The 15,050-nt window shown below is 38.0% G+C and overlaps 1 protein-coding gene across 1 annotated transcript in view; it reads right to left on the reverse strand.

Moving 5' to 3' along the window:
- Window positions 1-15,050, reverse strand: part of LOC132404001 (5'-3' exonuclease PLD3-like) — a 36,500-nt gene that overhangs the window by 3,923 nt on the left and 17,527 nt on the right. Inside the window, exons 3-7 of the mRNA XM_059987929.1 lie at window positions 12,634-12,785; window positions 9,887-10,070; window positions 6,148-6,271; window positions 4,838-4,965; window positions 3,030-3,230 (exon numbers count right to left, since the gene is read on the reverse strand). Of these exons, the coding sequence (XP_059843912.1) occupies window positions 3,030-3,230; window positions 4,838-4,965; window positions 6,148-6,271; window positions 9,887-10,070; window positions 12,634-12,785 (789 nt within the window). The remainder of the gene's footprint in view (window positions 1-3,029; window positions 3,231-4,837; window positions 4,966-6,147; window positions 6,272-9,886; window positions 10,071-12,633; window positions 12,786-15,050) is intronic.

Raw genomic sequence — 15,050 nt, forward strand, 5'->3', positions numbered from 1 at the left:
ATTACCATTATCCTCCATATTTCTCAACTCCACAAATGGTGTCTGAGTTGCTGAGTAGTTCTGTTGCTTCTGCAATAGCTCCAGGTTATAAAACCTCAAACTACTACAACTAATTGATTGTAACTAATTTAAATAAGCCACTCAACAAATTGAGGCCTCCATATTAAAACTTCACAAAGAATTGCAAAGAATTTGCAGCACAGAAAAACAATAAAATCCAATCAGTCCATGGTTGCTGGTGTTTAGGCTGACTCTCTCTATAACTACTACTTCTTTCTATAACTGCCTCTTCTCTCTGTTCCTAGGTTCCTGGGTAATGATTCACCCTTTTTGGCAAGAAGGTTGATTGTGTGGTTAAGAAGGCATACAGCACATTGGCCTTCATCAACCATGGGATTGAGTTTAAGAGCTGAGAGGTAATGTTACATCTATATAGGACCCTGGTCAGACCCCACTTGGAGTATTGTGCTCAGTTCTGGTCGCCTCACTACAGGAAGGATGTGGGAACTATAGAAAGAGTGCAGAGGAGATTTACAAGGATGTTGCCTAGATTGGGGAGCATGCCTTAGGAGAACAGGTTGAATGAACTCGGCCTTTTCTCCTTAGAGTGACGGAGGATGAGAGGTGACCTGATAAAGGTGTATAAGATGATGTGTGGATAGTCAGAGGCTTTTTCCCCAGGGCTGAAATGGCCAACACAATAGGACACAGTTTTAAGATGCTTTGAAGTAGGTATAGAGGAGATGTAAGGGGTAATTTTTTTTATGCAGAGAGTGGTGAGTGCATGGAATGGACTGCTGGAGATGGTGGTGGAGGTGGATACAATCGGGTCTTTTAAGAGACACCTGGATAGATACACGGAGCTTTCGAAAGTAGAGGGCTATGGGTAACCCTAGATAATTTCTAAAGTAAGTGCACATTCGGCACAGCATTGTGGGCCAAAGGGCATGTAATGTGTTGTAGGTTTTCTATGTTTTCTAACTCACTGACTGAATTTATGGATCTCAAATCTATTGCTTTGAAACATGCCTCCTTGGGATATCTGTCAAGATGTAAACAAGGGAAGTATCCAGCTTTCTAACAGTTTCTTCTGATTTTGAATCTAAAGTTTGTGCACAATTCTTTTTTCCAAGGATTTCACTGACGGGAAGATTCACTAAATTATTTTCAGCTCAAGTCTTAATAGTTTTCTCCTACAATTTAAAAAAATAAGTAAAAGTTCTACGTGTCTGTGGTGGCCAGTGCTATCATGTTTGCTGTTGTGTGCTGGGGCAGCAGGCTGAGGGTAGCAGACACCAACAGAGTCAACAAATTCATTCGCAAGGCCAGTGATGTTGTGGGGGTGGAACTGGATTCTCTGATGGTGGTGTCTGAAAAGAGGATGCTATCCAAGTTGCATGCCATCTTAGACAATGTTTCCCATCCACTCCATAATGTACTGGTTAGGCACAGGAGTACATTCAGCCAGAGACTCATTCCACCGAGATGTAACACTGAGCGTCATAGGAAGTCATTCCTTCCTGTGGCCATCAAACTTTACAACTCCTCCCTCGGAGTATCAGACACTCAGCCAATAGGCTGGTCCTGGACTTATTTCCACTTGGCACTATTATTATTATTTAATTATTTATGGTTTTATATTGCTATATTTCTACCTATTCTTGGTTAGTACGACTGTAACAAAACCCAATTTCCCTCGGGATCAATAAAGTACGTCTGTTGGTCTGTCTGTCTAAACTTAACAGGTCTAAGTAGGTTTAAGCATTTGTGAGAAGCTTGATACAGTACGTCCATGTTTCTTACTTGTCTAAATCACCAATTTTAATGTGTCAGCATTATTTCTCAGTTTGAAGGAAAGTGCTGCTCTTTGCAACAGAGGCTGCAAGAACAAAGTTCTATATTCATAAAATTTCTACCATGTCCCCATCAGAGCATTGCAAAGCTTTCTGTAGCCAATAAGGTATTTTGAAAATGTGGGAAATGCAGTCAGTGTTTTCGGCAAGTTCCCACAAAAAATATGTTCTTAATCAAGTTTTTTTTTCAAGCAATATTGAAGAAAGAGTCAATTTTGGCTAGAACTTTCTTTTGGCCAGAAAGTCCTGTCCTTATATAAAAAAAATTCCATGGGACCTATAAATCTACCTCTAGGTGTTACATATTATCCAAAAGACTGAGGTGCAATACTCCCTCAGTACTCCACTGGAGTAACACCCTAGTTTTTGGTGCTCACAAAACTAGGGAATTTCAAATCCTATCCATGCAATTCTCTAATCACAGACAATATGGAAAAGATTAGGGTTAGAATGAATCTGTTTTCATTCTTTCTGTCTGCTGCAGTCACTCATATGCATACTTTGAAACAAAACCCTGTGCAAACAGTATGCTTGCTACCTTTTTCCATAGATGCTTTTCCGTCTCAGAAACAGCACTTAACTTACTTCTATTTACAACGTTGCAGCTGAAGCAGGCAGGGTAACACTAAAGCTAGTATTACGCACAATTGCTGAATTGAGCAGTGCTCACAAGATGAAGCCCAGAGAAGTGGAAGAAAAAAAAAGCATTGAGGTAGTCTTAGTTAATCATGAGACTCCATGAACCTGTATTTTAAAACTGATGTAATCCAAACACCAACTGAGAAACTGGTAGCAATTTTACAGGGGACAGGGTGGGAAGAGGTATCGTCAAGATAGCCATGAGAATCAGTAGGTTTATAAAAGATATCAGTAGGCAGTTTGCCTCTAGAGACAGAGACAGAAAGATCAAGAAAGGTGAGAGGGGTGTTAGAAATGGACGGTGAACTTTAGGGTAGGGTAGAAGTTGGAGGTGTATTTACTGCATTCATCATAAAATGTGCATCAAGATCTGAGCACCAGTCCTCATAAATCTCCGACCAGATGAAAAATCTGCCTTCAAATATTTTGGCAATATCAATACCAGACTCAGCATGAATGTTGAGCTTCCATTTTACAGGCTGTTTTGCCCATCACCTCATATTTCTTTTTAGAAAAGTAATACTTATTTCAACTCACTGAGAAGTACGCCTTTGCAGCAGTTCCATTCAGTTTTACGTCAAGAGGTGTATCTTTGTTAAAGTTTGTGGAATAAGAAGGTGGCCATGGTGTAGGGATGGTGGCATTTGGCAGTCCAAGACTCCAATAAGCTTCAAATATTTTGGCGAAATCATTGGCAAGGCAACTGCAATTGTAAACCACAGCACCTAGCTCCTTAACCTGGAAAAAGTACATCAAATTATCCATGACCAAAAGATGGATTTCCCATATAATTGTAGATTTACTATGATATTTCCACAAATTAATGTGTACTCTCAGCCTGTGATCTGCTTTACATTAGAAGTTCAGAATGAGAGCTTTGTATCAGTCAGACTGAGGGATTTCCTTAAGATTTAAAATCTTATGTTGCTTTACTGTGTCATAGGTAAAATGAACTGCTAGTGTACAGTATTAACACAATTGCTGTATATTGCTGAGAACTGACAAGAAATAGTTCTAAAAATTAAATATGCTGATCAACATCTGCTACAATCAAGTTCCCTAGTTTGGAATAACCAAATAAATCAATTGCTGAGGCTATTAAATATAATTTCAAAATGCTTTCAAAATGCTGAAGATTACATTTCATTCCTACTTTTCAAAGTGATGTCTTATAGTTATTGAACAACTTAAATAATTTATTGAATTTGGGCCAGTTTCAATTGAAATTCATTTTGATTCAATGGACTTCTATGAAGTCTTTAGCAGGATATGAGGATGTTTGACTGGTCATTTTCAGCTAAGCATACAGTTGGAGACTTGTGACCTCAGGTTGTGATTCTTGGGACCCAGTAAATGTAAAATATTAAAAAAAGGATGTACAAGGGACCATGCCATTATGTTGTACAAGGGCACAGAGAATAAAATCTTAAGTGCAAATCTTTGCAAAAAATATATACTTACTACTTGACAGTAATTTTCAATCCTGCAAGCATTCTACAAGAGATCCTACAAGGACTACTTAGTTTTGTTCGCAATGTGGATTCCACTCAATAGCATCAGAGCTTGACCAAATTGTACTACAATCAAAATGGCTGCTGAATTGTAAGAGAACCATTTGGTTTAAATTGTTTTAACAATAATTCAGTATTTGACACCAGAATTATTTTAATAGCTAATGGAATTGATAATATTGGACATTTCCAGATGCAAGAAATTGAATTTCACCCTCTTTTTGGTACACATTGTTGCATTGTGCTAGAGACTAGTTTGATTCCCTTCATAAGTTTTGGAAATTGGCCAATAAAAAGAGATGCTATTGTGCTTTGTACACAGAAACGATAAAATGAAACTTGACTTCAGGAGTACTCTAACACTGTAGTGCTGATCACAGGCACATTCATCATTTTGTAAAGGAACTCGCTCCACAACAGCCACAGAACAACTCCATAAAAGGCTGCCATGGAGCTGAGGGAAAACATGTAGGAGTGGTCTATAGCACCCACACACGAATTGAGTATCAAGTTGTAGGAGGCCCCACAATATGGAGAGCTGCTGGACAATCAAAGGAATGATTTGCACCATGTAATGCAAATAGTGTAAACAGTATGTGAACAGCTAGGAAGGAATGATTGATGAGGATTGCTTAATCCTGCTTCTCTAGTTAAAATATTATAGTCAAATGTAATCATGTCTACCTCAAGATAATTAATTTTTATACAGCACATGCTCAGGTATACAAGTAAGAGAAACTGTTGCAGAACTTAAGCACAACTTATTCTCAGAGAATGTTGTTGGAGATAATTATCAGCGGGTGGGCCTTACAATGAATGTTTTACAATGTTTACCTGAGTTAATGCTCTCCAATCCATATTAGCACTCCCAATATATAAATGTTTGTTATCAACAATCCAGAGCTTTGAATGAAGAACACCATGCATTATTTTTTGAAAATTCACATTCCTGATTTGAATTCCTGTAATTGAAAATACCTTTCTCAAATGTGGAGCATTATATTTAATATCATGTGATTTTATTTAAGCAGTACCAAACAAAAACAGGACCATAAAATATAGTAAAATGTGTGTTTAAGTTAAGTTTCTGTTTTAGTTACAAACAGAAAATGCAGAAAATGCTCAGCTGGTTAAGTAGTGCAGAAAAAGAAACAGAGGTAGCATTTCATTCATATATCAGTTTATTGTTGTTCTTTGTTTATACTTCAGCACTTTATTTTTGTCCTGTCCAGTTGATTATTTTCTACTATTTCTTAATTCAACATTTGAAGATAACCTCTCCCCAAATTCAACCTTCTTCAAAATTGTCTCTGTGGTAGGAAGCAGAAGGTTTTACCTGGACTAGAAGTGTGCTGCACAAAGTGTGCTGAGACTCTTGTTATTTATTATTTATATAAATAATTTGGACGCAGGTGCACAGGGCTTGATCAGTAAGTCTTTATTCCTTGGCACATAGGAGAATAAGGGGTGACCTTACAGAGATACCGAAAACGATGAGAAGCATAGGTAAGATGGAAGTTAATGGCCTTTTCCCAGGGGTAGGGAAGTCCAAAATTAGGGGGCATAGATTTAGGGTGAGAGGAGAAAGAGTTAAAGGGACCTGAGGGGTATGTTCCTCACACACAGGGTGGTGAGTAAATGGAACGAGCTGCTGGAGGAAGTGGTTAAGGCAAATATAATGGTATAATTTTAGAAGCACTTGGATTGGTGGATGAAGAGATGGGGCTGAGAGGGATATGGGCCAAATACAGGGAACTGGGATGAGGTATGTGGGCACCATGTCAGCATGGACTCAATGGGCTGAAGAGCCTGCATCCATCTTGTATTGCTTTATATGACTCTATGCAAATTGCCTAAATTTTCTAGATAATATACTGCAAAGTATGTTTTCTAAGATTCACCTGCTAAAATCCAGTGTGGCAAACCAGGACTTCCACCCAAAAACTTGGGCAGAACTCAGCAACACTACTGATACAAGAATTAAGGACCCAAGTTAGGGTTTTCTGTTTCTGTTCCTATGCCAGATTCCAGTACTCTTCTGCACGGATTCTAAGAGTGCTGCCTTTTCTACCAGATCTCTAATAAGCCTTCACTGGCAGATCCCATTGAGGTGACACAGGATGACAAGCACTTATGGTCCTCACCTTTCTCTTTCAAGATTTTAAGGTCAGTTGACTCTTGATGTGGGAATTTCAACATGCTCGATGCCACACGCACATTGACTCTCCTTAAAGGCAATTTCCCAAGCTCATCAAGTATGATTTCACCCTATGGCAGTACATGTTTAAAAACAAAAGAGGACAATAAGGATTAGTCATTCAGTTCATTTCTTTTAACAGATTACACATGCAAAAATACAAATCAGAGAAGAACTTGGCATAGAGATTAAGCTTCAGAAATTCAGCTTGTTAATAGAACACCTCAGAGTATCTTTGACATTGCTTCCATAATAACACTCAATTTCATCTACAGGAAATGGGGGTCATAGAGCACACAGCTAATGCTACCTAGTGGTGGAATTATCTTACTGTCATTTGTAGAATTTTTAACATAGTAATATGAAAACACATTGGACAAAAAATCCTTCTGTGATATGCAATTCTTTATGATCTCCATAAAGGAATTTGATCTAAAGCCCATTTACTAAGAGCAATAGGGCTTTCAGTGAGTTCAAAGGTTAAAACATTTACCCAGCATACTTCACATATATGATACACATACAATGAAAGGCTGCGACATGTTTAGGGAACACAAACAACATGCAACACAAGCTTTCACATCTCATGTGCATAACTCATTTGTGCACCTGAAGCTTGATAGTTTAATGGGGACCAACACAGAACATAGAAATTTACAGCACACTACAGGCCCTTCGGCCCACAATGTTGTGCTGACCATGTAATCTACTCTAGAGACTGCCTTGAGTTTCTCTATCGCATAACCCTCTATTTTCCTGAGCTCCATGTACCTATCTAAGAGGCTCTTAAAAGACCCTATTGTACCCACTTCCACCACCGGCAGTGCATTCCACACACCCACCACTCACTGTGTGAAAAGCTTACCCCTGATGTCCTATTAGTATCTATTTCCGTACACTTTAAAAATATGCCCCTTCATGTTAACCATTTCAACCCTGGGAAAAAGCCTCTGACTATCCACATGATCAATGCCTCTCATCATCTTATAAACCTCTATCAGGTCACCTCACATCCTCTGTCACTCCTAGGAGAAAAGACCAAGTTCACTCAACCCATTCTCATAAGGTCCACACCCCAATCCAGGCAATATCCTTGTAAATCTCCTCTGCACTCTCTCTCTATAGCATCCACATCCTTCCTGTAATAAGGTGACCAGAGCTGAGCACAGTACTCCAAGTGGGGTCTGACCAGGGTCCTATATAGCTGTAACATTACATCTCGGCTCTTAAGCTCAGTCCCACGGTTGATGAAGGCCAATGCACCGGATGCCTTCTTAACAACATTGTCAACCTGCGCAGCAGCTATGAGTGTCCTGTCAATATGGATCCTCCACACTGCCAAGATTCTTACCATTTATATTATATTCTGTCTTCAAATTGGACCTACCAAAGTGAACCACTTCACACTTATCTGGGTTGAAGTTCATCTGCCACTTCTCAGCCCAGTTCTGCATCCTATCAATATCCCTCTGTAACCTCTGACAATCCTCCAGACTATCCACAACACCCTCAACCTTGGTGTCATTAGCAAACTTACTAACCCACCCTTCCTCTTCTTCATCCAGGTCATTTATAAATATCACAAAGAGGAGGGGTCCCAGAACTGAGCCCTGCAAACACCTCTGGTCACTGACCTCCGTACAGAACATGAACCATCTACAATCAGCTTCGCTTTAAATGAGGCATGAGAAATCTAAGACATCAATAGTCTTCCAGATGGGTTATCTTCAATAAATTTTCTCTTTAGAATTTTTCAGCCTATTTTGCACATTCATCTTGCTGCTGATGTCATTTGAGACCCTTATTCAGAAGCTTGACTGCTCTTCACAACTCTCTGTGTTTCTCAGGCCATGATCTGATCATGATTGATCCATCTCACTACCCATTCCCTGATGCAAAATATACTTGATGCAGTCAGCTCGTTAATTTCCCTCCAATGTGCTTGGTTTTGACTCCCATTGTCCTGTTATCAATGTCCTGTCCTCAAAGCTTCTTAATATCTTTACACTCATTACCCCAAATCCTAGACCCTGCAATTGACAATGTCCTCACACTTGATACTACTTTCCTCAACTCCTGGCCCTTTATGTCCTTTCCCCAGGTTCCTAATTCTCCCCATAATGCCCTACACCCATTCCACTCCTGAAATTTTGATAGCTCCCTCCCCCTTGCCTCCCACGATCCACAGCCTGGTCAAATTGTTCTGCCAGCTTTGTAATGTGGAATCTTTTAACCACTTCTCTGTGATTACAGAGGAAAAAAAAACATTTGCTGCCTTTGTCAAGACTATACCCAAGTCATCTTTGCACCATGGCCTAGAAATTGGACTGCACGGTGCAATAATTTTGTGCACTGCATGCTCAGATTCAACTTTAATCACAAACATATTGTGAACTTGCTGCAGGTCTAATGAAGTTCACAGCTTAAGGCATAGAAAAGCCTAGATTTATCCAACAGTTGGAAACCTTCATCTAGATGTTGCAGCCCTTTTATGCAGAAGCAGGACCTCACAGCATCACTGTTATTAAGAGTGTTCTATATGATCAGATCCTCATCTCTGGAACCAATAATAGGTAGGCTTGATATAATAGTCACCTATTATAGAAGCATTTTCTCATTGTTTCCAAACCCCACCACCATCAGGATCCTCACCCCTCCCAGCCAATCGTGAGCTAACGCATCTATTCGTTTCCCTCCCAACCAACTGCAGATCAGATGCTTGATCTAAACCAGCATCCAATCTGATTCTTCACCAATATGACTCTCAAACTGTTTCTCACATCAGTGTCATTCTTTCAATCTTTGCAAATTCACAGCATCCTATTGCAACCTCCTCTCCCCCATATGTCAAACTTCAAGATCTAGACCACCACTGGACCCCTCTGCCCCACGACCCAAACTCCCTAGCTCCATCTCCCTACTTTCTAAATGGAGAATTTAACTACGTCCTTGTCCATATGTCACCTACAATCCTACCTGCAATAAACCCTGTTAGTTTATCAGAGGGCTCAGTAAAGTTAGAATTTAACAACTCCGTGCAAACTGATTTTCACAAACTCATGTTTCCCCAACTGAATTGATTTTTCTCCCTGAAAATATTCTCCATTTGCCCCACCACTGAAGTTAAGATTGCCTGTGTTGTAATATATTATTTTTTCCTCGAACAGTAATCCGTTTTGAGCAGGGTCCTCCATTTCTTTAGTGCCATTGACACATCCAAGGATCATTGTGAGATTATGGTCAGAGTTCACATCAGCTCCAACTTTTCTCTGACTTGTCGAGTTTGAGTAAAAACCATTCTGATTCTAGCTTAACCTAATATTCCATTTTAACTGTTAAACACTAGAGGACATTTTTTAAGGTAGCAGGTGGAGTTTAGAGGGGATTTATGGGATGATGTTTTTAACATAGAATTACAGGTGTCTAGATTGTATTGCCAGGGGAAGTGATATGATTGTAACATTTAAGAGACATTTAGACAGGCACATAAACTGGCAGGGAAACGGAGGGATATAGACCACGTGCAAAACAATGGGATTAGTTCCAATTGAAATCATGGTTGACAGACACCACAGGCCAAAGAGTGTATTCTTGTGCTGTACTGTTCTATAATCCAAAGCTAGAAAACACAATGTCATCCAGCGAATACAGCCAAGCACGAGGTTAACACGGACAGTTTTACTTACATATTTGGAGGTGGGATCAGTCACATTTATATCAGCCCCAGTAAGAGTCCAATAGAAAGAGGCAATGTCAAGGCTACTGTTTGCCATATTTATGAGGTTCATCCAGGAGTTGTATATCGATTGATATCCTGAAGCATTTTCAGCATAGACCAACCCATCAGGGACTGTCTCAATGAGAACAAACCTAAAAGAATGATGACACTTGCAGATTAATACTCTGTGCCATTGAATGGCATCATCTAGAATTGGAGTCACCAAGCAGTGGGATGCTGGAAGTGAATACACCACTGATAGGTGCACAAGAAAAAGTAGCTGAAGATGGATCTTACTTTTATATTTCACTTTGACCACTTAAACAGGTATTCAAACACCAATAGAAGATAGTAAAGGTGAATGAACAAAACATGTGCAGAGACTACATTATTCAAAGCCTCAATCCTTATAACATACACTATTGTGTGGTTTCAGTGCCCACCAACCACTCAATCTGAGCTCTGATGTTTTCTCCAATTGTAGATCTCACCATCCAACTGTATCTACTAGGGTAGACAGACAATGTGGAGAACACATCAACTATCAGTGGTAAGCAGCAAAGGAATGAAATTAGACCCCTCGGCAGTGATGTGATCCATTATGATGTTGCACAGAAATGAGACTGGAGTCAGTGACAGGCCTTTGGAATCTATAGCACGAACAAGTGGAGATAGGCACCTGCAATACTGGACAAATTTTGATCCACTGCTTATGGTGACAATAACATTTAAGTCCCCAGAGATGTGAATGTTGAGAAAGCCTTACACTACAGCAGAGAAATCATAGTTTAAGACATAGTAAGCATGATGCTTCAAGGAAACCTATGTCCTCTAGATTTGTGATTCAAGACTGTAACTATGCACCATGTCTATGGCCCACATAATTTTATACACCTCTAAGGATACCCTTCAGTCTCCTATGAATCAATAAATAAGGTCCTAGCCTACATATTCCTTAAATAGTTTGGACTTGCTAGAAATTTACAGATTTCTATATTTGCACGATGGAGGGCATTCAGAATGGTTGCATCACGGCCTGGTATAGAGGCACCAACGCACGGGATTGCAGGAGGCTGCTGAGGTTTGTAGGTGCATCCAGCTCCATAATGAACACAATCCTCCCTCCACCATTGAGGACATCTTCAAGACACGGTGCCTTGAGAAGGTGGCATCCATCACTAAAGATCCTTCCCATGTGGGGCATGGCATCTTCTCATTACTACCATCAGAGAGAAGGTAGCCTGAAGATCCACATTTAATGATTCAGGAACAGCTTCTTACTCTCCACTGTCTGATATCTGAACAGTCTATCAACACATGAACACTACCTTAATACTCATTTTGCTTTGCAATATTTATTTATTTTTGTAATTTGTACAAATTTTATCTCTACACTGTACTGGTCTCACAGTACAACACATTGCACATAATATAAGTCAGTAATAATAAATCTGATTCTGAAATAATCAGAGAAGCTTTAAGGGATTTTCAGAGATCTGTTTTAACTTTATTAACCCCCCAATGTTGTCAATAACTAAGCCCATCCAACTTGGGATGTTTGTTTAAAGCTTACAGGTGTATGACACCCAACGTATTAATGTTCCAAATCTGCTGATTGTTGGGTGTGGCAAACTCATACAGATTAAAAATAAAACACACAATAATTAAATGACATGAACAAATATGTGTCAGATATAAACAATAGGAACTTGCATGATCTCAGGCAGGAAATAATGAAAAGTTAGAAAAATTTGTAGGTGCAGAATTGAAAACTTTTAAGAAGAAAATTCAAAAGAGAAAGAGTCATAAAAAATAAAAGTAATCCCAGGCTTCTGGGATGATATTAGGTGAAAAATCTTCAGCTGATGTTGATTGAAGATGTCATAAAGAAAGTTTTGAAAAATTAGTATTTCTTCAGTACAGCAGGAACATTCAACGTAAGATATACTGGAGATTTCAAAATGATAAGATAAACAGTATATACTTGTTTTCATTGGCTGCAAAATCTCTAAAGAATTAAAAAGACATAACTCATTTTAAAATTAATGATGAAGCTATATATATTTTCATATGGTTAACTAAATAATAATTTCAGGTGTTTAAAAAAGGCAAACACAGAGATCAATTTCTCTGATACTTGTCTCTGCAACTGACTTAAACAATGGGCTGAAGATTTACTTGGTGACATAATATGGCAAGAATATGTTTATTTTCCTCCCGGGATCCTTGAGGGAAGGGAGTATGGAGTACAATGCAAACAGTCACATCACAACAATGTTATAAGAATGGGGCACAGTAGTGGATAAGAATTATGGAGTGAGGAGAATATGAGCTTCCCTGTCTTGAGCTGTCATTCAGCAGACTCTGAGAGTACGTGATGAGGCATGCTGCTGTTCAGACTCACAGACTTCCAAAATTAGCCACACCTTTCTGCACTATGTCTGGGCAGAACCAAACTGGAAAAGGACTAGAAAAAGCGGTCACTTTAACAATATTTAAAGGACAATTGGATATATCTGTATAAATGAGGAAAACAACAAACAAGGAGTAGTAATGAAATTAGAGTTGATAGAACAAGTTGAAGTACTTTAATCTAAAAACCCATCTGACACAATTTTTAAAAAAAATTACTAGAATTTCAGTAATAACTAATAAAACTAAATTCACAACTGATCTTTGAAGTGTCAAACAGGATTAGTGATATTAGCATCTCACCTGCAAGGATCATCACAGGTTGGGGTTTGCTGATTTTTCCAGTGTTTGTTTTTACTGGGAGGAAGCTCTGCTGATTTGCACACTGTTTGGACAACTGCGAAGTTCAGCAAGCAAAGGATCATAAGCAACAGGAAGGCAACAAACACAAGCTCCTGAAAATACAATTAAGCACAAAGAAGTATATTTTAAAATCAAGTAGATACATGCAAAAAAAAAGAAAACCACAATACATGTTCTTTGTGCTTTCCCTTGTTTATTTGCCTTCTAGTATTGATCTTAATATTAATGTCAATCTCTAATTTAAATATAATTGCAGCCAAACATTTATGTCATTAAGTTGGTTATTTGTGAGATGGAATGAGAATAAATGCAAAAAGGTAAATTCAAACAAATATATTTGTCTATTGAAAATCATAGTTACTACTAAATTTGTCCTCATAATTTTCATACATTTTGCAACATTAAATTATTATGGGATATAATTAGTATTCCCAATTTTTTTAAAGTTTATCCTTTTTTGTAGCAGATATTTCAGAGAGCTTATCAGAGGCATCATAATTACAGATTACTAACTCAGTATAAATCAATTTTAACTTCAAATTAGTCTCCAAAACATTTACAGATACTATTAATCAAAGTTATATATTTGCTCATGTTTTCCAAAAAGTGTATCAATGAAAACAATTATCTGCATGAAGAAGAATGGCCGTGATTCTTTGAGCTGTTTATTAGAAGTTTTTACTGTAATAACATCATTCCAAAGGGGTGTAAAATATTGAGCGAAGGCAGATTTGCTAGAAGGTATTTCTATTACAGACAATTGGAAACTGACCAATGTGCTACTCTCAACCAATGGCATTTTTTAAAATCCTATTTGCAATTGTGGATCGTTGGAGCTTGCTAATGACAAATTGTCCTGTGTAATTCCTTTCATTGTCATAATAGCTACTTTTTAAGCTAGCTTTAAGGTGTGCAAATAATTTTATTGTAAGCTTGTGAAAAATGCTGTACAAATACGTACTTAGGATATTTTACTTTATGTGGTCACTCAAAATATAAAATGGCAAACTTGAACACTAAGTAATTCTTCATAGATTAAAACATTCCATATCCTCAAGAAATATTAGATCTGATTCTGTGATCCTACCTAAGAACCATAGGGTATTCAAGCTTTGAAAGAAACTACGAGACCAGGTCATAAATATCATTTGAAGGAATATATTTACAAACTTGAGTTCCTCAGGTGTATTGGAATTATCATGCGAAAATATGGTGCTGCTGCCAATTAAAAGCACACCTACTTTTCTGGTACCTGGAGAAGACTTGATTAAATGTAAGATTTTAGAACAGACCAGATCAAACACTTCACAACCTCCAGTATTTATATTATGTACTAATATTCCACAGGGTCCTAATTACAAACTTGAGTAAAATAATGAAAACAGTTGCCCAATTTTTATTATGTTCTTAAAATCATAAATATTTTACTAAAGGCAGTGGCAAAAAAAAACCCATAGCAAACAGTAATCAACTATTGCAGAGCTAATTACTGGGAAATATAATTAAAACATTGGCTGCACTTAACACAAACAATCAGCATTATTACAACTCTCAAACAAAAAGATAGCTTGAGAAAAATGTCAGAAGTTAAATTACAGAGAATCTGAAAGAGAAAGCAAGGCCTTCTCAAACCAATTTATTTCTAATTGCTGTCATCATGAGATACACTTAGTCCAATCAATACTACTGTATGAAGGTATGCTATAAAGGACATGCTACAGTTCTCACTTCTCGTTCTCTGCACTTTGATCCTCCCTCATCTTTTTTCTATGTTCTCTCAACTGCTCACATTAGTTTTACCCTATTATCCCTTTCCCTCACGTTCACTGCATCTTTACAAGCTTCTTTCATCTTCTTTTCAGTTCTGCTTTTGATTTCAAATATGTATGGCAAAATAGTGAAATCTGTGAGAAAAATAGAGACAAGTTAAAAGGAAAGAATCAAATCTGATTTAATATAGGGTTGAAACATTTGTGACATTTTTGCCATCAAATGGTTAAGGTCATAAGACATAGAAACAGAATTAGGCCAGTTGGCCTACAGAGTATGCACCATCTTTCAATCATAGCAAATTTATTTTCCTTCTCAACCCAATTCTTCTAACTTCTCCCCTTTGATGCCCTTACTAATCAAGAACTTATCAACGTCGAAATAACCAATGATCTGGCCTCCACAGATTTGCTATCCTCTGGTTAAAGAAATTCTTCCTCATCTCTGTTCTAAAGGGATGCCCTTAGATTCTGAGGCTGTTCCCTCTGGCTTTATACTTTCCACAGTTTAAAACATATTCTCCATGCCCACTCTATTTATGCCTTTGAGTATTTGGTAGGTTTCAATGAGAACCTCCTTCATTCTTC

Source organism: Hypanus sabinus, chromosome 2, assembly GCF_030144855.1.
Source record: "Hypanus sabinus isolate sHypSab1 chromosome 2, sHypSab1.hap1, whole genome shotgun sequence".
NCBI lineage: Eukaryota > Metazoa > Chordata > Chondrichthyes > Myliobatiformes > Dasyatidae > Hypanus > Hypanus sabinus.